The 27,492-nt window shown below is 38.7% G+C and overlaps 1 protein-coding gene across 1 annotated transcript in view; it reads left to right on the top strand.

Annotated features, from left to right (window-relative positions):
• LOC124783678 (calcium-activated potassium channel slowpoke) overlaps window positions 1–27,492 on the top strand; it is an 867,461-nt gene that overhangs the window by 695,962 nt on the left and 144,007 nt on the right. Inside the window, exon 18 of the mRNA XM_047254040.1 lies at window positions 21,872–22,043. Coding sequence (XP_047109996.1) covers window positions 21,872–22,043 — 172 coding nt within the window. The remainder of the gene's footprint in view (window positions 1–21,871; window positions 22,044–27,492) is intronic.

The raw sequence follows: 27,492 nt of genomic DNA, 5'->3' as shown, positions 1-27,492 counted from the left end.
ATGGCTCAATCTACATGTTTAAACTTCTGCAATAATGCTCCCTTACTTACTACTGTTCTTTCTGTAATTCCAAGAGTTTTTGATGTTCATTCCACAATTTCATCAGCAGGAATTGATGGCAATCCTCTTCCTGCTCATAAAATTTCTTCATAGAGTCCAGTGCCTGGCTGTTTAGTGGCACACCTTGAGGAATATGTTTGTTACCAGGTTAACGAAGTCATGTTGGTGGCATTTTCCATGTATCGGAACTTCCTAGATCACAGTGAAACAAGGCACAGTACAGTGCAAGCATATGGTAAAAACCATACACAAAGCATGTTGTTTATGTTTACACTACACAAGATTGGTTCACAACCAAAGCCTCACGCCTCATGTTCTTCACTTCCTAAATTGTTATGCTGGCAACTTGAAATACATATATCAGGTGCAAAGTTTCAGCAGATCATCTGTAAGCCTACTCATGATGGAAATAAATTAAATTGAATGGCAACAGATATACTTCTTTGAGTGGACTGTTTTTGAAACTGGTATCAGTGACCATGAGGAGGCTGTAACAACACAAACGACAAGTATAAAATTTTACATCTTGAGTAAACAAGATAAATAAGCAGTAGTGTCATATATCATGGAGGAACATGAAAATTTAACCTCAAGGCAGGAGCATGTAGGAGGACTGTGGCTCAAAATTTGGAGAATACTTAGTGAAGCACTGAAAAGATATGTATATAGTAAAACGGTTCATGACTGTAGAGACACACCATAGTTCAAAGTCTCTGTAACAAATTTTTCACTGTTGTGCAATAGGTGTAAAAGAAAGCATAGTGCTATAGATACAGAGATGCTAAAAGAAACAGATTTGCTTGTCAAAATGGCAATATGTGTAGCCTTCAGTTTCTACAGTAGCAGAATCTTATCAAAAGACCTCTCACAAAACCAAAGAAATTATGGTGACATGTAAAGGCTGTCTTTGGCTCCAATGCTAGTGCTGAAACACTCATGGATAAGACAGGAACTGAAAGTTGCAGTAAAAAGCAAGAGCAGAAACACTGAACTTTGTTTTCATATGCTCCTTATGAAAGAAAATCCAGTAGCCCTAGTTTAATTCTAACACCACTGCAATGATGAGTGACACAGATGAAGTTGGTGGAATTGAGAAACAGATTTCATGCACAAAGAAATTTGCACCTAGCTTTGCCCCTCTTATAATCAAAATATACAGCAGGTACCTTAGAGAAAAACATTTGTCCAATAGTTGCCAGAAATCATGGGTCACACCTATTAACAGATGTGGTCCACAAAACTGCCATGCAGTATCCTTGACATCTGTCTCTTGTAGACTCTTAGAATATATTCTGATCTCATGCTGTCAAGGATTCCAAAAACACTGTTCATGCAAAACCAAACTCTCACATAACACCCTGAACACTATGGATAAAGACAGTCAGGTAGATTTCTGTAAAGAATTTGACTCACTACTGCAGTTATGTTTATTATTGAAGGTACAATCATATGGGATATTAAATGAAATTTGTGACTGGATTGAAGATTTCGTGATAAGGAGCATTTAGCACAATATCTTGTTTGTAGAATCATTGACAGACATAGAAGTAACTTCAGTCATGACCTAGTGAAGTGTGTTAGGAATCCTCGTTGTTCATGTGATACATTTTTGACCCAAAAAACAATATTAATAATAACCTCAAACTTTCTGCGGACTACACAGTTCTCTATAATCGAGTATTGTCTTAAGAAAGTTGCACAAATATTCAGTCTGATCTTGGTAAGATTTCTAAGTGATTCTAACTCTGCAACTTGCTTTTGTGTTAAGCCATCCAGTCCTTGTAGGAAATTTCATTCTGGCAAATAACCAACTCCACTTTTTGCATATGTAGCAACTCCTTCTTTCTTCCTATCGGTTCAACAGCATTACAGTATTAATTGTATCAATCAAGATGAGTCTGTTCAATTTCAGTGATTTCATGTAATGATCTGATATTCAAAGCATATCTGCTGACAATTTTACATTACATTTTTCTGTATTGGTGTGTGAAATTCACACTTACCATTAATGACACTTCTGTTGTCTTTATAAAAGACACTAAAAACATTTTCTTTTATAGCCAGTGCTTTCTCCAAGTTGCAATATTTTTGTCTACTGGCAGCCATTTCAACTGTGACTATTATCATTATACACCTCTGTCTTTTGGGTGAATTTACTATAAAAAGGTCCAGAGAAAATTCTAGAAATCATTAGAATTGGATGGATACTGTTTCTACGATGGGATGCTTCTGGCAATTAGCTGTACATGTAGCTTCTTATTAGAAGTGTCAGATATGAACTAAGCAATGTACAACACAGTTAAGTGAGAGGCTATGCATTAATCACACTTCTTTTAAATATTTCTCTATCCTGAAAAATTTTCAGTGCTCTGCACTAGCACTTTCCTCAGAATGCTTTATCCAATGTTAAATCATACCAATCAAAGAATGATTCAGTCTCCTCACTGTTGCGAGGAGCATTCTCAGTGGTGTTACCAAATTGCTTTCGAAATGGATGAACAAATGGATTTGAAGTATAAATTGTTGGAACATCTGTCCTGTTAATCAGATTTTGACTCCTGCATTTAACATTTGTTTCTGCCTCTAAAAAAACTGTGACTAGAAACCTTTTGGAGTTATGGTTCAAAAATGGCTCTGAACACTATGGGACTTAACATCTGAGGTCATCAGTCCCCTAGAACTTACAACTACTTAAACCTTACTAACCTAAGGACATCACACACGCCATGCCTGAGGCAGGATTCAAACCTGTGACCGTAGCAGTCACGCGGTTCCAGACTGAAGCGCCTAGAACCACTCAGCCACACTGGCCAGCTTTTGGAGTTATTGGAGCCATAAATAATTATCTTGAGCATCTTTCAGAAACGGATTCATGGACGGAATCTACTTATTTGAAAAAAAATTTGGACATGGTCTATTATCTTAAAAGGAAACTACGCCAAAGATAAAATTTCTTAGCTCTAATAAATAAAGTATATCACTACCAGGCTTACAATTTTTATATTTGCTGTCGTATGAGGAAGGTCTGTTATAATATGTGAACTGTCAAATTTCACAGTTTGTGTTGGGAGTGGGTGTAATTTTTGCATACTGTCAGTAATACTACTTCTGTTTTTGCTAGTTTGATATTCAGTGTTTGTAGTGCCACAACACGGTACATGATGGATCACATTACATGATCCTCTTCCATGTATTAGTGTTGTTTTAAATATTTGCAAAAAACAGAATGCTCCCATTTTCATCAACTGTGGCTACCAAGCTCTAGCTGTGATGTGTGAAGTGACTGGCATCTGTGTGCCTTATCATTAATGTAGTGAATGACGTATATCTATTCAGACATTTGTATAAATAGTTTATAAGAAGTTGGGGTGATTGATTAATAAATTAGAAGTCTTATTCTTCATCTTCTTCTCCTCCTCCTCCTCCTCCTCCTGCTCCTTCCCCTTCTCCTCCGCCTCCTTAGACAATCACTCTTTGCCCTATTACTTCTGTTTCATCTGTGTAGCATTGCACTCTATCTAGTTAATATGCTCTTTGTTCCTTTACCTCTCTTTTTTAACTGTTCTGATGTGTTTTGTGTGTTTTTCATTTGTTTGTGTGTTTTTCATTTGTTTCAAAAATATGCTGTTCACATTTGCACCAGCTATCCAGTGGTACATTACTTGCACCTCTTTTGCCCATTTTAGCAGGATTTCCATTGTGATCTTTCTTCCATTAATCCAATATTTTGTCCTCTGTATCTGAAGTCTTAGTAAGTAGTAATCTTAACCTCTAATGCACTTCTCCAGCACTCAGAATTTCATATTGTAGTAGATCATTGCATTTTCTTTTTATAACGCCATTCAGACTGCAAAGGATGACTACTTTGCTCGGGTTGGCAGGGGTGTAATCAGCGGAACACAGTGTCCTGTTAGTACCTATAAGGTAATAATGTCGATGGATTGTCAGATTGTTTTGTAATGGACAAGTCTAGATGGGGTGCTCACCAAAGCACACTACAGATAGTGTGGTGAGTCTGTCTGCTGCCCTCTGAACTAAATGTGTAAAGGATGATACAAGACTGATTGACTGTTAAATGACAGTATTGACAGGAGACTTGGCAGCTCTGTTGTGATGTGTTCCAAATGCAAATACGAGGGCGGTTCAGAAAGTAACCTCCGATTGGTCACAGTGCGGGTTGTGGGGGGAGTAGCGACGCCATCTGTGCGTTCACGCACTCAACAGGTCAGTCAGCATCAAGCCGTGGTCGAGTGAACGTCGTACCTGCGCTAGTTTATTTTTTGTGTCAGCTTGAAATGTGTGCTGCAATAGAAAACCCCGCCAAATGTGAAGTGCGTGCTGTCATAAGGTTTTTTATAGCCAAAGGATATTCTGCAACAGCTATTCATCGTGAGCTTTGTGCCGTGTACGGACCAAGAGTTATGAGTGAAGGAGTTGTCCGTGAATGGGTACGTTTATTTAAAAGTGGACGAGAAAACGTTCATGATGAAGAGAGGAGTGGTAGACCATCATTGGTGACTGACGAACTCGTTCAGACAGTTGATGCAAAAGTTTGTGAAAATCGACGTTTCTCGATGTCGGAGTTGTCTACTGGTTTTCCACAGATTTCTAAGACTCTCTTGTACGAGATAGTGACAGCAAGATTGGGTTACCGTAAGTTCTGTGCACGATGGGTGCCCAAAATTCTTACCGACCACCACAAAACTCAAAGAATGGCCTCTGCATTAGACTTTCTGTCACGTTATGAGGACGAAGGAGAACCATTGTTAAACAGAATCGTGACCGGTGACGAAACCTGGATTAAGTACGTGAACCCTGAGACAAAAGAACAATCAAAGATGTGGGCACATTCAAATTCGCCTACCAAACCAAGAAAAGCCTCGCAAGATTTTTCTGCCAGAAAACTGATGGCAACGGTGTTTTGGGATGCCAAAGGGGTGTTGTTGGTTGAATTCATGGAATGTGGTACGACCATTAATCAAGACGTGTACTGTGAAACAATAAAAAAGTTACGACGGGCTATACAGAACAAACGCCGTGGTATGCTGACTTCCGGTATCGTTTTTTTGCACGATAACGCCCGTCCTCACTCTGCTCGCAGAACAACGGCCCTTCTTAAGTCCTTCAAGTGGGACGTTATCAACCATCCACCTTACAGCCCAGATCTGGCGCCAAGTGATTATCACCTCTTCATGCATTTGAAGAAATGGCTCGGGTCACAGCGGTTTGATGACGACGAAGAGCTCAGAGACGCGGTCACAGGCTGGCTCCAGGCACAAGCGGGTGATTTTTATGCAGAAGGAATTTCAAAGTTTGTGAAGAGATACGATAAGTGCCTCAATCGCTATGGAGACTATGTAGAAAAATAGTGCAAAGATGTAATTGTAAGATGTATATATTAAAATATTTTTATTTAACTTGGTGTATTTTTTTAAATCAACTGGAGGTTACTTTCTGAACGGCCCTCGTAGATCATTTTGATCACATGCTCTGAGATTCACAAGTACTCATTTATGGGCTAATGCAGTGAGCATATCTCTCTCAAGCTTAAGCAATGAATTCAGCATCTTAGAAAAATAACGAAAAGTGTGAGGTCATCCACATGAATGCTACAAGGAATTCATTAAACTTCAGTTACACAATAAATCAGTCAAATGTAAGGGCTGTAAATTCAACTAAACACCTAGGAATTACAATTACGAACAATGTAAATTGGAGGAAAACATAGAAAATGTTGTGGGGAAGGCTTGGTAGGACTTTTAGAATATGTAACAGATCTACTAAGCAGACTCCCTTCATTACACTTATCCACCCTCTATTAGAATACTGCTGCGCAGTGTGAGATCCTTGCCAGGTAGAACTGACGGAGTACATCGAAAAAGTTTAAAGAAGGGCAGCACGTTTTGTATTATCATGAAATATGGAAGAGAGTTCACTGAAATGATACAGGATTTGGGCTGACATCATTAAAAGAAAGGCGTTTTTCATTGTGATGGAATCTTCTCACAAAATGCCAGTCACCAACTTTCTCCTCCAAATGCAAAAATATTTTGTTGACTATGACCTACATAGGGAGAAATGATCACCATAATAAAATAAGGGAAATCAGAGCTCTTATTGAAAAATATAGATCTTATTTCTTTCCGCACACTGTATGAGATTGGAATAATAGAGAATTGTGAAGATGGTTCGATGAACCCTCTGCCAGGCACTTAAATGTGATTTGCAGAGTATCCATGTAGATATAAATGGGTGAAAGGGGCATTGTTTTGTCAAAGGCAGGTGTCCATAAAGCAAAAGAAAAGAAGAATCTAATGAAACAACGCAGCAGTGTAAATAGAAAGCAAGAATTTAAAGCAAATGTTAAGAGGAAAATGATAGAACATGCTGAATTGACCAAAAATATTTTTCAATTCCTTTGAGAGGATTTGAGTAGATACAATGAAATTAGGCAAGAGATACAACTCAAAGCAATAAGATTATGAAGAAAACAAATTAGAAATTTTCATAGATGGTAGATAGCACATTTTATCAGTTACAGTGGCAAATAATATAATAATTAAAAGTGAGATTTGTTTATGTTTGTGTATTCAAGGGAGTAATGAGAAATACTGATAGTGAACAATGAAAATCATAAATTAATGCTGGGTGAAGTGTACAAAGTCATTCAGGATATGAAAACAGGAAAGAGGATGTTATTTTAGAGTTGAAAGAAAAATTATACAACCAAAATTATTGAATATTTGTGAAAAAAGAAGATTTCTCGAACATGGAACAATGCCGTTACTATTTTATTTGCAACAATGGAGACACAAATTAAAAACAAGCTATGGACCTATTGGCCCACTTTCCATAATGTACAAGATATTCACAAAAATTACCACCAGCTGGTAAGAAAATAGCTTGCATTTGAAGTGGATCTAGTGCAATGAGACATACACATGTCATGAATGATGTTATAGAAGACATTAATAAGCACAAATTACCAATTTGCGTGTAATTTCTACTTCTTGAGAAAGCCTTTGACTCATTTTCATCAAATTCTTTACCAACAACTCCCTAGAAACAAGGCATTGATTCACCTTAGCCAAGGGTGCCCATACAGTAGACTGGAAGATAACTGGTGACTTGTAAGTAGCCATAAAACTCTTCCAGTTCCGGCCCTTTTAAAAAACTTGTGTAATTAATTTTGTTGAAAGAAAATACCTGACTGCAATATATTTCTTCCTTTCCCTGTGAGCTACAAGGTGAAGGGGGAAGGGCAGCCCCCTTGCCCATGGGTATGGGTGCCCTTGAACTTAGATTAACGTTCTGGAGAATATATACTTCACTGTTACAGTTTCCAGAAGACTTCATCAGACTAATGAGAAACTCCAACAGTGAAACAGGGTTCATGAAAAGAGTTTTCATTTCCCAAAAACTATTCTCAGTAGCTGTAGGGGAAGATTTTAGATCCTGAAAAAATGATAAATGAGTGTGTGTTAATGGATCATATATGAAACATCTTCATGTTTCCCTCTATTGAAAGAAAAATTCAGCAGTTTCTGGAAGAATGTTATAGGACAAGTTTGAAGGAAGTCCTGAAAATCACTTGTAATAAGACTAAAATAAGATACGGGGTGGTCACAAACAGTATGAAAACCTCATGAGAGTGTTGCAGGATAATTTATACTGAGAAATAATTGTTAAGAAAAAATTCAACATGTTGTACTGTTTCAGAGTTAATTAGTGTTGAAGCTAACAAATAAATCCCTCATGTGTGCAAATTCAAGCAGCCTGCCAGAGACCGTGTCACAAAATATGTTTTTCATTTGGTTTCGTGAAACTTAACAAGAGAGCAATACAAAAATTGAACATGAGACAGTAGAAAGGATTGAACCTGAGTCAAAGGCAGAGTAACCTTGTTTGCTATCATCAATGGGTTGCTCAGTTATCAATGAAAAAATGAAATTAAAAATGACTGGAAAATGTGGGGAACCAAACAAATTGGTCAGGCGAATGACTGGAGTGGTAGATCTAATTATCAACATATTGAATGTGCAATGGAGGTGGGCAGGTCATGCAGTTAGGTGAATGGGCAATTAATGGACCACAGAAGTTTCTTTTCTGGATTCCAGAAGACAAGGAAGAACTGAAACAAAGACCTAATGACATTTAAACAATCTACAAGAGCAATATGGATGCATATATCTGAAAAGGAGGAGGACATTATCCAGCAGTGGATAAGTGGCTGATGATGTGATGATGATGGTGAATACCATTTAGTATGTGTTACACTATTATAAATAAATTGTTAGAAATCTGAATCTGTGGTTCACAGTCAAAACAAATACACTGTCATTAAGGTAATCATGAGCAAAAGTGGTGTGGTTCATAAAACATACTTACACTCCAAGAAGATGATGACAGGATTAGCAATCAAATATTTACTTGAAAATCATAGTTAGCAAAATTTTAAACCAAGCTGCTGTGTTTTCAGATATCATGACACCACTTAATGATTTCATTTCCGTCAGAGTCAGTTTTCAAAATTCAGTTGATGTGCAGTACTCACTAGTATTTTTGTCAGTGGTAATTAATGAAAGCTAATTGGTTCAAATGGCTCTGAGCACTTTGGGACTTAACATCTATGGTCATCAGTCCCCTAGAACTTAGAACTACTTAAACCTAACTAACCTAAGGACAGCACACAACACCCAGCCATCACGAGGCAGAGAAAATCCCTGACCCCGCCGGGAAAATGAAAGCTAATTAATTATTCTGGAAATGATATTAGTTTATTCAAATTCACAGAGTATAATGTTCTTTATATGGATGTATTTGTTTTCTGAAAACACAAATCTGCAAAGCACTTGAAGTCTGCAAGAGAAAAGCGTAGGTCATTGGCGAATAGGAATGAAATGCAATGTCTGTCAAAAAAGGTGAAGCACCCAGAAGGGAGGAGGGAACAAAATGAAGTTTCACAGGTTAAAAGAGAATGTGATATTATTTCAGTAATAGCAGAATTGATTCACATTTACAAAGAAACTGACAGTATAAGACCACTTACTAGTAAGGCATTGATCTCACTCTGACCTGGATGCATGGAATAATTCAATTGGAAAGGGTGTCGTAAAGGCATTACATATCCTATGTACTGGCACTGCAACAAATTGGTTATCCAAGATGGTCTCTTACATGTTCTATCACGGACGGGGATCTTGCTTGCCACAGGGGTACCTAAACATCAGGCAGACAGTTCATAGCTACATGTACCATATGTGGATCGTCTCTTTGAAAAATGGCATCATGATTCTGTCGCATGATAAGTATCACAAGGGTGTGCAGGATATTTGTGACCTGCCATCTTAGTTCCATTAATCACTACCAGCTGTGACCTTAAGTCATACCCAACAGCTTCCCACAACACAGTGCCAGGAGTGACAGTGCTGTTCCTCTCTTAAGTGTTGGAAGAGTGGAATGACACTCTAGGTCATTGCCATAAATGCCAACATCAATCATGCACAGTATTGCAGAACCACGGTTCATTGCTGAACACAATGCAACATCATAGTCATCCATAGTCTTTGCTTCCCAGTCACTGCATCAATCTAAACGCAGCCATTTGTGTTATGATGTTAACAGCAGTCTACGCATGGGAGGGTAATTCTGTAATCCAGCTACTGCTAGTCTCTGACCAGTGGTGTGGGATGACATATAATGTTGCAAATGGTTCATTACTTATCCTTAGATTGCAGGAGCAGTTGTGGATGGGTTACGATGTGCTTGGTGCACTGTACAGCAGTCGTCCCTTGTGATGGTCAGATGTGGTTGACCAGAACATCAAGGAGAAGTGTGCCAACCCTCATATTCCCATGCAGTCCAATGTTGGACCACTGTCACATCCAAATGCCCTGCAAATGTGGATGTTGCAGAATTTGACTAACTGGTTAAATGTAGACCCACAATGAGGCCCCTTTCAAACTCTGTGCTGATAATGCTCGGTGTGCAGCAGTTCCGTGTCTTTCACAGTGTTGATTCAGCGCCTGATGCTGTTTGCGTCCCTTACATATCCTACCATATGTGGTAACAACAACAAACATGGGCAACACTAATACATTCTAAAGGTCATTCTATGTGGATAAATGTAGCTCCATTCGTTTATAAACCTTCCAATGTTGTGAATGAGCGTGAAGTTGCATTGACATCGGACGATATGTTTTATGTTTCACTTTTTCTGTCAGGCAGTGTAGTTATATTAAGTATACAGTAGAAAGATCAATTTTATTATGGGTGAGCCATTGAGAGTTAAGCAGAAAGTAGAAAATACACTGGACAGCATACTCCAACCGTTTCATTAATAGAACAGTTGATGAAACTCTTAATAGCTTGGTGTGTGGTACTTTCAACAAACAGATTCATCTATGCAAATAAATTAATAATACCTTTGCTTTCATTAATTATCACTGAGAAAACTACAGTGAGTGTTTCATACCCATGGCTTTTATCTGATGATTCCAAGGGAAACAAAACCATTTGAAGCATAGCAAAATTACTGTTGCCATGGCATCTCAAAGTCAGTAACTTGATTTAATAAGCTGCTAACTATGAATTTCACAGAATAATACATTTTCTTCCATTAATCATCACTGGAAAACTACAGTAGGTGTTGCACACCAATGGAATTTTGTCTGCTGACTGCAAGGGAAACAGACTTATCAAAGCATAGACATCTATAAGGTCAGTAACTCGATTTAATGAGTTGCTAGCTATGAATTTCAGATAAATATCTTTGTTTTAATCCTGGTTATTGTGACAAACATTATCATACCTTAGTACCATAGATTTTATAACCTGAGAAGTTCATGACAGGCCTCTTTATGAACCAGCTGATCTGGATGGAGAACTTTATAAACAATCCTTTCAGTAACAAAAACATAGAGCAACATGGACATAATGTTACTCAATACTTACCAGTCTTGTTTTTCCTGAGGTGAATAAGGACTTTTCCATTAGAATGATTGCGGGTTATTGTCATGATCATAAACCCAAACTCAACTTTTGTCACTACTGACAACATGAAAGGTAATTTTGGATTGTCTTGAAGCAGTTGGTTAAGTTTCCTCCTGACTTCCAGGCAATGTTGCCCCTGATCACCTTGAAATAATCATGGCACAATTTTTGCTGTGGCCCTTGTCATGTTCAATTCCTCTAAAAGTTTATGTTCACATGCACCATAACTTATTTCAGGTATTGCAGAGATCATTAACGGTCTGTGTATGACCTTGCACTATCAGGTCCTCCACTTTCTGAATGTTTTCTGTTGTAATGTCAGCTGATGGCTGACTCAAACAGTCAGCCTCACAAGATCCATGTTTGCACATTTTTAAACACTTACACCAGTGTAAATCCATGAATGGGCTAAAAAATTGTCTCCAAAAGCTTTGGTGCATTTCTGCAGCAGATTTTCAAAGTTGAAATCAAAACTTTATAGAAAAGCTGCTCATTAATCTCATCCACCATAAAACCATAAATGCACAGCTAACCAGAGTACTCAGCAACTAGCACCAATCATTCAAGAAGGATATACAGAGATACTCTAAGTGTTATTCAGTTTATGTGTTACTATTTAGGAACTGATGGCCTTAGCAGTTGAGTCCCATAAGATTTCACACACATTTTTTGTTACTATTTGCATGCAAAATTCCAATTTCAGCAGCTTTTGAATAGTACTTAATATTATTCATGAACCATTGTTTTCAAAAACTGTAACACTTGAAAACAATATAATTAGGATAACTAAATTAATTACAATGATTATTCAAAGAATAACACAAAAATCAATATGAAAACATGTATACAGGAGAATTATCATAAGTAACTCTGCTGTGTTCATGCAGTGGTGCTTAATATTTGGTAAATTCTTGTGACTCTCACCTTATCCCACTGGACAAAATTGAAGCCTGACACATATATGGTGAATATACAAATGTTTGCTTTTTATTGGTATTTTTCACCAAGAGAAATTCATCCAAAGTTAATGAAGGTTTCTAAAAAGCCTGTTCCATTTGTAACCATTATATATAATGGTCTTGAAGATGATCAAAATGATAGACACCCCAAGTCCTCAACTACAGCTGAAAACATCAAGAAATATTCTGAGCAATTAAAGGCGTATGATATAATTTGCTCAAATGATATATGGAAATAACTATCTATCTAAGGAGTAAAGGAGACAATTCACTGAATAGTTGAGGCACTGTGTCAGCATCAGGCACCTAAAGAAGGCTGGGAGTGTAGTTATCTTTTGAATGAATATTTCTTCAGGACTATGGAATTCACATATAACTGACATTCTAGGATTGTCTGAAGAAAGAATATATTACATTTTACTTGAAAAAGTAGTGTTTTGTGGTATTCATCAGTCCAAAGAATTGTTTGATGGAGCTCTCCATGACTGTATTGTGCAAATATTTTCAGACCTCCATAAACACTGCATCCTCCACCAATAATTTGGAGCTGCTTACTGTACTGAAGCTTTGGTCTCATTCCAAAAATTTTATCTCCTACACTTCCTTCAATTATCATACTAACTATTCTCTGTCACTTCAGGAATGTGTCCTATCAGTCTATTCTCAAGTTGTATTACAAATCTATTTTTCACCAATATGATTTAGTATCTGACTAATTACGAGGGTTATTCCAAAAGTAGGGTCCGGTTATAAAAAAAAAATCAAAACTAAAATGTTTTTTCAAAACAATTGTTTTATTTACATTCCTTACATCTTTATCTATTTTTCTACATAACTTCCATACTTATTTAAACATTTGTCACATCGTTCAACAAGCTTTTGAATGCCCATGTTATAGAAATCGGCCGCCTGTGACGATAACCAGTCCTTAACTGCTTCTTTCACTTCATCATCTGTGTCGAAGCGCTTGCCGCCGAGAAACTCCTGTAAGTAACGGAACAGGTGGAAATCACTTGGCGCCAGGTCCGGACTGTAAGGAGGATGGTCCATCTGTTCCCATCCAAATTTCTTGATCAGAGCTTGCGTTTCATTTGCAGTGTGGGGTCTGGCATTGTCATGCAACAACAAGATTCCAGACGACAAAAGACCACGTCGCTTATTCTGGATTGCTCATCGAATTTTAGTCAGGGTAGCGCAGTAGGCGGCTTTATTAATCGTTGTTCCTCTCTCCATAAAGTCGACTAACAATACTCCACGTCTATCCCAGAACACAGTCGCCATAACCTTACGTGTTGAGATTGTCTGCTTTGCCTTGACCTTGACTGGCGATGACGTGTGACGCCATTGCATTGACTGACGTTTAGACTCTGGAGTGATGTGAGAAACCCATGTCTCATCCCCTGTGACAACATTGTCTAAAAGACTGTCACCTTCCTTATGATATCGCTCCAAAAAATCAAGAGCAAAAGCCATTCTTTTCATTCGTTGGGGCTCAGTAAGCAGCCTGGGAACCCAACGGGCACACAATTTGTGAAACTTCAAATGTTCAGACACAATTCTGTACAAAGTTGTTCTACTCACATTCGGAAAATGCATGTCTACGTCTGTAATAGTGAATCGGCGATCTTCACGAATTTTTTTGTCAACCGCATTGACCAAATCGTCTGAAATCACTGATGGTCGGCCACACCGTGGTTCATCGTGCACATTATCCCGTCCTTCATTAAAAGCTCGCACCCACTTGCGCACTTTACTGTCGCTCATTATGTTATAACCGTACACTTCAGTAATCTGCCGATGGATTTCCGCCGCTGAATTGTTTCTTGCAGACAAAAACCGTATCACTGCCCTTACTCCACAATCGGCGGGCTGATCAATTGTCTTAAACATTGTAAAGTGACACTGTGAACTACACTCAGCAACAGTAACAAAGCGAATGGCGGCGTTTGACGCGCAAGGCTTGCCGGGAGTCGGCGCGCATGCGTGTTTTGTCATTGGCGCCAAATTTCAATAGTTACGGCGAATCGGACCTTACTTTTGGAATAACCCTCGTACTTGATCTACCCACCTGGTCTTTAGCATTCCTTTGTAGCACCATATTTCAAAAGCTTCTATTTTCTTCTTGCCTATACTGTTTATTGGCCACATGTAACTTCCATACAAGCACAACCTACAAACTAATACATTCAGAAAAGACTTCTGAACACTAATAATGATAATTGTGGATGTAGATAGACTAAGCATCTATGGTCATCAGTCTTTTATCAATTCCCAGGACAAAGGCTGTGTACACCATCTGTATATGTAAATCTCAAGTGCATGTGTGAGATCATTTTCTATATGTTTACATAACATGTATTTGAGATGGGATGTGGGCACCAGCCCAGTGATTACCTAATGGAATGTGGGAAACTGCCTAAAAACCACATCCAGACTGACCACCTCACCAGCCACTGTTGTTATCTGCGAAAAAGATCAATCTGGATCGGGCTCACATCCCTGTGTCCCAGAAGGAGCACGTTATGATGCTCAGATATCTGAGCAGGTTCCTAACACTGAAGTTTATGGTAGCTGTTGAAATATTTCTCTTTTTCATAAATATTTTGCCTGACTATTGACAGTCTGTATTTTATGTCCTGTTTTCTTTGGCATCATCACTTATTTTGCCCAAATAAAAAAAACCTCGTGTACTGCCTTTAGTGTCTCACTTCATAACCTAACAGCCCCAGCATTGCCTGACTCATTCTATTAATCTCCATTAACCTTGTTTTACTTTTTCATGTGTTCATTGCACCGACTGAATAGCGTGGGGGATGGGCTGCAATCCTGTCTCAATCCTTCTCAATTATAGCCCCTTTTTCATGTTTGTCAACTTTTGTAATTGCAGTCTGCTTTGTGAACATGTCATAGGCAATTTTTGTGGCCTGTGTTTTATCCCTGGTAATTTCAGAATTCCAAAGAGTATATTCCAGCCAACATTGTCAAAAATATTTTCTAAATCTACAATAGCTGTAAATATGGATTTGTCTGTCTTCAGCTTCTTTACTAAGATAAATCATAGGATCAGTATTGCCTTACCTATTCCTACATATCTCCATATCTCAAACTGATAGATAAGTCAGATTAGTATTTTGCAAACATAACTTCACTAAACACATATCTATCAGCATATGCTTTCCTTCATATTAGACTTGTTCCATCCTTTTTCAAGTCTAAGGATGTTTTGTATGCCTCATACATCATGCATACTAAGTGTAACAGTTTTCTCACAATAGATCCTCCAAAGATCGCATAATTCTGAGGGAATGTCATCTACTCCTGGTGCCTTTCCCCACCTTCAAATTCCAATCTGCCGTCACAGTAAAATTTTTGTATCTTGTGATGTACTGAATATATTTTTCTCATCATATATTTTTTTCAGACTATATCTCATCTTCAGAAGCTGTACCTATTTATACTTTTACTGCTGCTGAATATTGCGGTTTTTTATCTTGTAGGCTGTGGTGGTCTTCTCAGTATTGGCTGTGATGGTCTGTTCACTATGCTGATCACAGTAGTTCACTTGCATTCCTGATTTCTTGTTCATTCTTAGACCTTCTGCATTGCGCCGGTTTGATTTTCTGGTTATAACCTGCTACTCACCTGACCAAAAATCCAATTCTTCTGATCATTGAATTTCACTAATTCCCACTATATTTAACTTCAACCTATCCATTTCCCTTTTTCAGCTACTTCTGTAAAATGTAAACAACTATGACTATAGTGCTAATTTACTCAATCTCATTGATATAAAAAGTAATTCCATATTACTTTATATATGCAAATTAGAAGAAAAATGGCTATTTTGAAAGGGGCAAGGTGGGACCAGTGCTTCTTTTCTTATACTAGTGCAAGATGGCAGGTTTAACAGTGGTGATAATTGCCAGAATAGAAACCTTTGGGCAGGGATAAGGATTTGGGAATGTCATGTGGTTTCACTAGGATGTTGCAGACGGTGGAGAGGTGACGGTAGTGTCAGAGGATGGTGTGAGGAGGATATCAGGGAGAGAGAGAATTTCATTTCAGGGTTTCATTTTAAAAAATTATAGTCTTGGCAGAGTACTGTATAGAGTCCTGAATGACAAGGGATGTGCTTCTAAATTTTTTGGATGCGAGAACTGCATTAGGCAGAGGGCAGGGCAGGGCAGGGATGGGATTGGTTGGGGGGGGGGGGGGAGGGAGGGTAGGGTAGGGTAGGGTAGAGTAGAGAATGATACTGCTATGAAGTCTTATTTGCAAATAAGATCTGAGTAGTAGTCGTGCGGGAGGAAAACCTGAGAGAGGTTGTTGGTGTGGGTGTTGAGGCATTGAATGGTGGAGCAGATACATTTGCTGTGGTTGTGTGGATTGTAAGGAAGGGGGCATCTAATGTGAAAGGAGTGACAGATGTCACAGTTTAGGTATTAAATTCAGTGGAGACTTTGATATCAGTTACTATGGGATATCCATGATGGTTGTTTTTGTGTATTTTAAGAAGTAAGCAGGAAGTGGGAGTGTGTGGATCAGGAGAGGTATGGAGTTTTCAGGATTTTTTGCAGCCCAGTCTCAATGGAAAGAATGACATTTTTAGTAACAAAGCCAGAGGGACATCTGCAGCTTTTGGACACTGAAGAATACAAAAGATTTTACTGTGTGATACTTCAATGACTGACTCATCCAGATAACTTCTTCATGTGCTGTTAGCCATGTTATTATGTGTACTCATTACCTGGATTCCAAACACTTAGGGTGGAGCCCAGGCAGTGAATACACATAACAACACAGCTCACAGGACCTGACAGATATTACTGCATTGGTTGTTGAACTATACCAGACAACAAATACGCATAATAATGCAGCATATGGCACCTGAAGAAGACAGCTCTGTCAGTGGCTGAAATATTGCACAGTAAGATGGAATGAACACTGGACAAGTCACCATTAACCATCCCCACTACAAATACCTGACAGATTACAATAATTTTTACTGCATATTTCTGCTGAATAAATACTTAGCTGTATTTTCCCACGTGATTATCCTGTATGACAGTGGTGAGTGATAGTATGCAATTCTAACAAATAAAAATTATTTATAAGTACCATAAATAGAGATCAGTGGGAATTCTGTCTGCAAGTCAAAACAATGAGAGAGATTTCAAAGTGAAAATCATGAAAAACTGAATTTTCAGTTAATTTATACATGTGGTGGTGCCACCTGAGTGTATTATTTATATAGATGACAAGGAATTTCGCACTCAGTGTTTCATTTAATGATCACACATTGATCTCTGTTTCTGGTACCTGTAATTCATTTTTATTTGTTGTCATGGGGTTCAGACCAAAGGCTGGTTTGATGCAGCTGTCCAAGGTAGTCTATCCTGTACAAGCTTCTGCATAACTATTATGACCTATGTCCAATTGAACATGCTTATTGTCTTCAAACCGTGGTCTCACTCTACAGCCCCCCTCCCCCTCCCTTGGCTGATGAAGGATAAAGATGTTAACTGTGAACAGGCTGCATGCCTGTTCCATTGATCTCCTGGCTGTGTCTGATATGGAATCTGGATGGGGTGGTATATTACTCCTGGAAATATTTTACCCAGCAGGATACCACATTCTTAAACCATACAGTACAACCGCAAGTCTTCAAATACCAACGTACCATGGCCATGTTGGCTAATATTACAAAACCAGATCAGTCAGTCACTTAAATGATTGCCACTGCAACTACTGGCAATGCTGTTACATCTCTTCAGAAACTGTATGCTAGTATGACCTCTCCCATCCTAAATTGTGAATGTACCTACAATTCTCTTATCTGTATCATTGAGGCACACAAGCTACCCCACCTTGTCATGTTCTATGACTTGTGGGGGCAGGTATTATGAGAAACTTTATACAAGGTTTATGTGGTATTTTTTGAATACTGACAAAAAAACTTACGTGAAACAAATTTTTCATCATGTTATGACCATTTTAAAAATAATCTAACTGTTTCCATGTATAAGTTTCTCAGTGTGGAAGAGATATGTGTCTGTAATTTCATGCCAGAGAAAAAGGAAATCAGAACAGTGCTAGGTCATTAGTTACCTTTCTCACCCTATTTGTTGCTATTTCATTTCCATCTCTTTTTCCATATGAAAAGAAAATGGAGGGTAGAAAACATTTTGAGTACACTAAAGACATTATACCAGAAATAGATTATGTTTTTCAGAAATTCCAAAATTATGCTTCAGGATGGAATGTGGGCAATGAAGACCGATATAATTGGATGCTGTATTGACAAAAAGAGCATTTTTGCTTTAAAAAATGCCATCGTTGAATATCTGGCCAAGTATTTTTCACTTTGTTCACATACTGTATTGTATTCAGTTTTTATTTTGAAAAAAAAACAGCAGTTAATTATCTCAATATTGTCATCTATATCGTGTGAATGAAGGCAGAAGCCAATCTACTGCAGTGTTGTTACAGTTATACATCAAACGATCAAGATGTGTTACATCTCTGTGTCAGTAAAGAATACTCCATTTTTATGCCATATGAACGTAAAACAAGTAATTTATTGTTTCAAAATTATCTTAATACTTTGTTGTAACACAAAGTACACTTTACAAATGTTAGTGAAACTGAATGAAGCATGCTGCATATTTGAGGAGCAAAGTCCTGTACTTGATTCTTGTATTTGGCATGTACTGTTGATTTTTTGTAGGTTTTTTTCAGTCAGGGTCAGTTTCCATAAAATTTTTCTTAGTTGCAAACTATGACTTATTGTAAAATGAAGCAACAGTTTTGTCACTACAGGTATTACAAGAGGCCTTCATCAGAATATACAATACTATTGGATCATTACCACTTGAACTCTATTATATTGACTCCTCCACTTTCATGTAACCGCTTAAAGACAAATAAAAAATTTTATAGCATTGGATGTTGTGAATTTTGAGGGGGGGAACTGAGATACTTTATTGATTGTAATTCTTGTGTAGATTCCTACTGTGTGAGTACTATGTCTCTAGTGGTCACATTATCCTCTGAACATTAAGCTGTAATCTTTCTTCTTTCCCGAGATGCCATCTAAATAAGGTTTTTGTACACTGAGAGCATTTTGGAATAAATCGAAAAGATGTCGTGTAGTCCAATAGGCTGAAAAAATTACATTTTTCTGTACACTTGCAGTAGATTAAATGCAGTCTTACACTTGCAGTAGGTTAAATGCAGTCTCTGTTTCTCATATTCTCTCACTTCATTTAGTTTCCTTTAAAAAGATTGTTAATTTTTTTGTTGGCTTCTAGCATACAAACTTTTTAGCCCTCACAAATAAATGTACTGACACAAAATTGTTGAAATAGTACTAATGGCTTATAGGACATTAGTCAAAAGCTTTTAAATGTATAACGTAAGATAATTTTTTGGATTTTAGTACACTGAAATTTGCTAAATGAACATTAATTCTGATGTGTACTCACGTAATCATGAATTGAAAACAAAATTCCAAAGAGATTAGAGGATAAAATAGAGAAAGATTAAAGTCAACAGAAATAAACCTATAATGAAAAATCCACTAAAACTAACAGGGCACATCAGAATACCGTAAATCCTACAGTTTGCTTTTTCTTTCATGGTAGGTAACAGTTGACAGCAGTGAATATTTTACAATTACCTTTAATTACCACTCAAAAGACAAGTTACACTTTTGTTAAACAAGACACTCTCACTCTGTTTGTGAGTGGGACAGGAAAGGAAATGACTAGTAGTGATATGCCAACCAACATACAATGGCTTGTGGAATATGTATGAGGACGTGGACTGGATATTTTCAGAAAATTGTTGCGTCTGTGACCCAACACTAGGTAAACTTTTGTGTTTGTGTCTTATAGATGACCACCATATGTGAATTGCATGATGTTGATAAGTGAATGTAACAGAAGATCTGTTAGTCATTTCAATTAGGTATTCAGTTATAGGACAATCATTGTAATATTGTTAAGATTTGTATTGTTGATCTGTAAATTTCTAATCTGGGTGCACAGTCTCGAACGATGGCAGTAGCAATAGCTTGGTAAATAGTTGTGCTTATAAGTTTATATTTATTTTCTCAATTGTAACAGAAAAATCAATATGTAGACAATTCATTACCAATCAATAACTAATTATATCTAACGCATCTTACCACAACAGGGAGGTTCAGCTGGAACATCATTAAGTTTGATTCTATTATGTAAATATCCATTTTAGTCAGCTTATTTGCAAATTTTGAAATTGAAGTAAATTGCTTGGTAAAAATTATATATATCTCAAACTACTATTTGATGTAGGTTCTGCATATTTTTTATGCATTATATTCTGCAAAGTAGCATGAAGATGTAGTGTTAGGAGAGTGTAGATATAATCATTGAAGTAAATGCTGAGATTGTACTTGTATCCTGTGTGTGATGAATTTAGAAATATTTTTCTGGTCATATTTAAGTCTCATTTTTATAGTGTCTGTCATACCAATAATTTTTCATGCTTTTTCCAACTGATAATGTACTGCGCATGCTCCAGATCTCCTCATCTGTGATTCAGATTTGTACTTCTTTTCTAGAATCTGCCACATAGTTTTTATGCAGAGGTGTGTTTGAAAACAATTTGACCAATATTTATTCAGAATATTGCTTGTTTCACAAACAAAGGTTTTTTAGATGTGCTTTCAGTTATTAAATGCTGAAAGTTAGCTGAAAACAACTGTTCTCCATCATTACATGAAGGCACTGGGGGCACTTTGACTAAACATGGCGTAATCTCATGCATATTATAGGAGCAAGATTTATATCCCAGGTCAACCATACTAATTTAGGTTCATTGTGGCCATTGGTGTAACTACAAGATGGCTCACAGTCATTTTCTTTATCTTTCATCATCTGAATTATCCAGTATCCATGTCCAACATCTATGTCCCGTAGCATGGCAGTTAAATTTAAAAAAATAAAATTTGCTTAATATCATACCTATAATGAACTCGTACATCATCTGAATCATGATTTTTTAAAGTTTTCTGTACATGATATAAACTCAGTGATTCTTTTGCATCACAGACATCTACAGCACACCTTTTGTAATGCAACACATCTTCTTCATATGACTTAGGCATCATAATTCCCACAGTAGACAATGACTGTACTGTTACTGCTGTTCACAGTAAATTTCTATTATTCTAAAATTAGCACTAAGCCATTAGACTGATAGTGAAAATAATCAGCAAAAAGGCCTTAAATCAAACATGACACAAAAAATCCCAAGGATATCCGTTAATAATAATGCATGTTTCAAACAATTTTTATTTTTCTCAATGTTCAAGTTAGGTCATTGTTATTCAGTAGCTATCTCAAGTAACTATATAACAATATTATGAAAAGGATCGTTGCTACTCACCACATAGCAGAGATGCTGAGTCAAAGATAGGTACAACAAAAAGACTATAACAAATAAATCTTTCAGCCAGTAAGGCCTGTGTCAAAAATAGACAACACACACACACACAAACACACACACACACACACACACAAGGTTGCAGTTTCAGTTGCCTGAAACTGCATTCATGTGTGTAAGTTGCATTTGAGTGTGTGTGTGGGTGTGTGTGTGTGTGTGTCTGTAGTCTATTTTTGACAAAGGCCTTACTGGCTGAAAGCTTTATTTGTAAAGTCTTTTTGTTGTGCCTATCTGTAACTCAGCGTCTCTGTTGCATGGTAAGTGGCAACTTTCCTTTTTATAATATTGTTACATTCCATCCTGGATTTTCCATTGTTTGATTCAAGTAACTATATGCATTTTAAATATTTGTATAATTCTTGATGTCATTTCAGGCCAACGAGTAGAAACTCAGGGAGCAACAACATGAACAACAATGGTGGCCTTCAAGTAGGAATAGCTGATGATCAAGCCAAAGATTTTGATTTTGAGAAAACTGAGATGAAGTATGATTCTACAGGCATGTTTCATTGGGGTCCTGCCAAGAATTTAGAGGAATGTATTTTGGTAAGTATATCATTACAACAAAAATTCAAGAAAACGACAAAATATTTTCCAAATTGTTGTCTGCGTACATATGTGTAATATATGAATGGCATGATTAAAATAGTTCTCTCTCTCTCTCTCTCTCTCTCTCTCTCTCTCTCTCTCTCTCTCTCTCTCTCTCTCTCTCATGGGCCAACACACACACACACACACACACACACACACACACACACACCAATCAGCGACAGGAGGAAACAAACATAATAAAGTAATGTGCAAGCTATCAGAGGCTGTGGCTCCTCCTTCTGGCAGAAGGGTTGAAGGAGAAGGAGTGGCGGAGTTTAGGAAATAGGGAGTGTTATGGAAAAGTTGCATAGGAGCCTGGGTCAGAATGGGATTACAAGTAAAGACTGATTGTTGAGGACTGCACTCGGTCAAGATCTGAAAAACTGAGAGCTTAAAGATGGAACTGACAAAACATGGTGCAAGACTTAGTAACAGCGGAAACCTAATTGTCTTAAAATGTGTGTGTGTGTGTGTGTGTGTGTGTGTGTGTGTGTGTGTATGGAGGGGGGTGATAGACTGGTCAGAAATAAAAGATATAGAAAACTAAAAGTAAGTTAATAAAGGAATAGTTACTGATAAAAAAATGATAAAACCAAAGAAATGAATGTAAATTAAGGCCAGGTGGGTGGCAAAACCAAAGACATGTTGCAACAAAAGTTCCCACCTGCAGAGTTCTGAGAAAGTGTTGTCCAGGGGAAGAATCCAGATGACACATGTAGTGATGAAACAGGCACAAAGATTATGTCTATCATGTTGTAGAGCATATTCTGAAACAGGATATTGTGTGATGCCGATTTACACCTTCTGTCTATAGCCATCCATCCTTACTGACAGCGTGGTGGTTGTCATACCAAAACAGAAGGCTGAACAGTGTTTCACAGGTGGCCCTCCCTTAGATAGTATATGTTTTACCAGTTACAAAGTTAATATACACTCCTGGAAATGGAAAAAAGAACACATTGACACCGGTGTGTCAGACCCACCATACTTGCTCCGGACACTGCGAGAGGGCTGTACAAGCAATGATCACACGCACGGCACAGCGGACACACCAGGAACCGTGGTGTTGGCCGTCGAATGGCGCTAGCTGCGCAGCATTTGTGCACCGCCGCCATCAGTGTCAGCCAGTTTGCCGTGGCATACGGAGCTCCATCGCAGTCTTTAACACTGGTAGCATGCCGCGACAGCGTGGACGTGAACCGTATGTGCAGTTGACGGACTTTGAGCGAGGGCGTATAGTGGGCATGCGGGAGGCCGGGTGGACGTACCGCCGAATTGCTCAACACGTGGGGCGTGAGGTCTCCACAGTACATCGATGTTGTCGCCAGTGGTCGGCGGAAGGTGCACGTGCCCGTCGACCTGCGACCGGACCGCAGCGACGCGCTGATGCACGCCAAGACCGTAGGATCCTACGCAGTGCCGTAGGGGACCGCACCGCCACTTCCCAGCAAATTAGGGACACTGTTGCTCCTGGGGTATCGGTGAGGACCATTCGCAACCGTCTCCATGAAGCTGGGCTACGGTCCCGCACACCGTTAGGCCGTCTTCCGCTCACACCCCAACATCGTGCAGCCCGCCTCCAGTGGTCTCGCGACAGGCGTGAATGGAGGGACGAATGGAGACGTGTCATCTTCAGCGATGAGAGTCGCTTCTGCCTTGGTGCCAATGATGGTCGTATGCATGTTTGGCGCCGTGCAGGTGAGCGCCACAATCAGGACTGCATACGACCGAGGCACACAGGGCCAACACCCGGCATCATGGTGTGGGGAGCGATCTCCTACACTGGCCGTACACCACTGGTGATCTCCGGATCTGTCCCCCATTGAGCATGTTTGGGACTGGATGAAGCGTCGTCTCACACGGTCTGCACGTCCAGCACGAACGCTGGTCCAACTGAGGCGCCAGGTGGAAATGGCATGGCAAGCCGTTCCACAGGACTACATCCAGCATCTCTACGATCGTCTCCATGGGAGAATAGCAGCCTGCATTGCTGCGAAAGGTGGATATACACTGTACTAGTGCCGACATTGTGCATGCTCTGTTGCCTGTGTCTATGTGCCTGTGGTACTGTCAGTGTGATCATGTGATGTATCTGACCCCAGGAATGTGTCAATAAAGTTTCCCCTTCCTGGGACAATGAATTCACGGTGTTCTTATTTCAATTTCCAGGAGTGTAGATTGCGGTTCCAGTGTGCATAGAGCAAGCCTTACAAAGGGATAGCCACAGGAGTAGGAGCCATAGAGTAGAGAAATGAGTATAGAAGGAATGTAGCATCTGAACACGATTTTGTGGAGATTCAGAGGGGGACGGGGGGTGGGGGTGGGGGTGTTAATCAGCATACTGCCAGATGACAAGAGCTGTACTCCTAATTTGTTTTATGGAGGGATCAACTCTACCAGGGTCAAGAATGGGAATTCACAGATTTCAGATGATCTAGGAAGCAGTTAGTGCCTTTAATATAGAAAGAGATTCTTTATATTATAGGTTTCATGTATTGATCAACTAAGGCAGATATATGATCAGTGAGTTCTTTCAAGCTAGCAACTAAGGGACGGTGGCTTTCAGGATTGTAGAAAGATGGGAGTGCATAGTTTGTGTGGAGTAAGGAGTTCTGTGGATTAAGATGTTAGCACTTGTGTGATACCTGAAGTTGTAAGTGCGGACTGTATGTCACTTTGTGTTACAGTGGTGGGATCTTGATGGCAGATGCTGTACATGTAGGTGTCAGACAGCTGGCAGATACCCTCACTTACATACTCCCTTCAGTCAAGTATGACAGTGGTAGATCCCTTGCTCATTGGGAGGATAATGGTGGAGTCATCTGTTTTTAGGGAATGAAGAGCCTTGAGTCCTGTCAAAGGGTTGTGAAGCAATGCTAGATGTTAGGAATTATTGGAAGGCATGTAAGGAGTGATTTGGAGGCTGTGGTGGGAGATCAAGCTGGGATTTTGATCGGAACCATTCAAGGTATGGTTCACTGTCAGATTATGTGTTGGAAAGGTTTTAGAATTGGCTTGCAAAATTGTATTTCCAGTTGATATTACATGTGAAGGAAAGTAGATCCTTCATCGACATAGCATGGTTAAATGCAGTTTTACAGCTTAAAGCGAGAACTATGTATATTCAGGAGGTAAGAGTGCCTTAGAGGAGAGGGTGAGAACTCTGTACTAATGTGAGTCATTCTTATGGTCACGAGTTACCATAGCTCTAGGAGGCAGTGGTGAAGGCTGGGTGATATTAAGAAAGTTGACCAGATTTGATTCTAGGTGCTGTATTTTGTACCTGGAGAGACATCTGGTGGAGTGGAAATTAGCAGATGAGGCATGCATATCACAGATTAGAAGGTTATATATTGATATGACTACCACCAGGTTAGCAGCTTCCACATTTCCGTGATTGTTATGTGTGTTTTCTTCTGCCACGGCTTAGTAGGTAGATTTTTTATTGATTATTTTCATTGATGTATTATTTCCTCTGACCATCATTCCTTCCTATGTAACCTCATTGTCAATCTGTGATATAATCTATCTTGTTGAAACTGTCATCTGTTTTCAACCTTATGTGCTAGTTCATTCACTTAGTTATTTGTACCACCTGTACTAACCAACATCTTGCCCCTTCATCTTTTCTCGTACCGATTTCTGCGCAGTTAGAAGGATCCATTGTTATTTATGAACTTGCATATAACTCTGTGATTATGGTTCACTATCCACTACAGGGCCTTCACCTCGTCTTTTGCTGATTTGTTTGCAAATTTGACAGAACTTGTGCTTTCTTGACCTCTTACCACTTACATTGCTTCAGCATGGTTCTTTCACATTTTTGTACTTTTTTTTCACTAAACTGCACTGAGCAACTGTTACTGCTATCTCCTGCATTATTTTATTTGTCAAACAAAGTAGATTTCATTTTCTCCAACAATGTTCTCTTTCTATTTGTCCCATTTTTAAGCTTCTGTCTGTTTCCAGGTCCTTTCCATGAACTTTCCCAATCACAGATTATTTTTGTAATCTTTTCCTGTCATAATTTATTTGTATCACATTATCTACTTTTCTCACAAGAAATTCTTTCCCTCTCATTACCTCTTGTTAACCCTTGTCTGTTCTCAAGATTTCCATACATATTTTTCTACATTTTTCTGATCTTTATCCTTACTTCTTGTCCTTTTTCCTCCCACCCCCACCCCCCATGCTTCTCTTTTGCCTCTTGCATCATTTGTAATACTTCAAACCCTCCTATTTTGGCATGATGAATCACATCACATATTATATTCAGTCCTTTTGAAAACATGCTTTAATGTGCTTGTACTTGGCAGTAGTCTGCAAAAGCTTAACATTGAAATTCCCTGTTTCTGGATGTAATCCTGCTCCACACCAGCCCCTTTTACAGTTTAAAATACAGCAATCTCTTGCACTTAGCCACCTTATCTATGATACATATGACTCATCTGTCAGTTTCTACTCTACCAGACTTCTCTCCTCCTACAAAGTCCTCCAGTTATATGCCCATCATGTTTCTTTGCATGGTGTCATCCACCAAGCCAACATCACACTGCAATAATAGGCCAGACGTCACCTCAAAAAGGTAACCCACTTTCTTCTAAACAACCTCAGTGGTGTGATCCATCCACTAAACAGCCACAACCATCTATCACCACTCCTCTCCTACAAACTGAGCATGACCAACATTCTCAACATTCCCAGCCTTCACCACTGCCTCCTAGGCCAATTATAATTCACGATCCCAAGAACTAGTCAAAACATTATAGTGTTCTCAAACTCTCATTAAGACACTCTCCCCTCCTGAATGAGATAATTAATGAAAGGTCACACTTTCACCTCTAAACATGCATTTAATCATGCTGCTTTGGTGAAGAACCTACTTTCCTTTGTGTGTAATTTCAAGTTGAAATATCACTTTGCAGTTCAATCCTGAAACGTTTCCAACACCAAACGTGACACTGAAACCATGCCTTGAACAATTCTGACAGCATTTCCAACTTCACCCACCACCCCTACCTCAAAATCACCTCTTACAACCCTTCCAGGAATTCCTAACATCTAGCATTGCTTCACAACCATATCTCAGGACCCTACAATATGACCTTAACTTTTCCTCTGCAGATCTGCAGGCTCATCATTCCCTAAAAACTTATGACTCATCATTCTCCTCTCGGTAAACAAGGAATCTGTACAGTGATACTTTACTGATGGGAGTATGTAAGTTAGAGTGCCTTCAAGATCCCATCTCTGTAATACAAACTGACCTACAGTTTCTCCTTAAAATCTCAGGCCCCTGACAAGGACTTACACCTCAATCCATAGAATGTTTTATCCCACCAAAGCCACATGCTCCCAGCAGGTACCTTCTTCCTAAGATTTGCAAACCCAATCATCCTGGCTA

This window comes from Schistocerca piceifrons, chromosome 1 (assembly GCF_021461385.2).
Source record: "Schistocerca piceifrons isolate TAMUIC-IGC-003096 chromosome 1, iqSchPice1.1, whole genome shotgun sequence".
Classification (NCBI taxonomy): Eukaryota; Metazoa; Arthropoda; class Insecta; order Orthoptera; family Acrididae; genus Schistocerca; species Schistocerca piceifrons.
The sequence above is the reverse complement of the archived record's forward strand: the minus strand, read 5'-3'. Positions and strand labels throughout refer to the sequence as shown.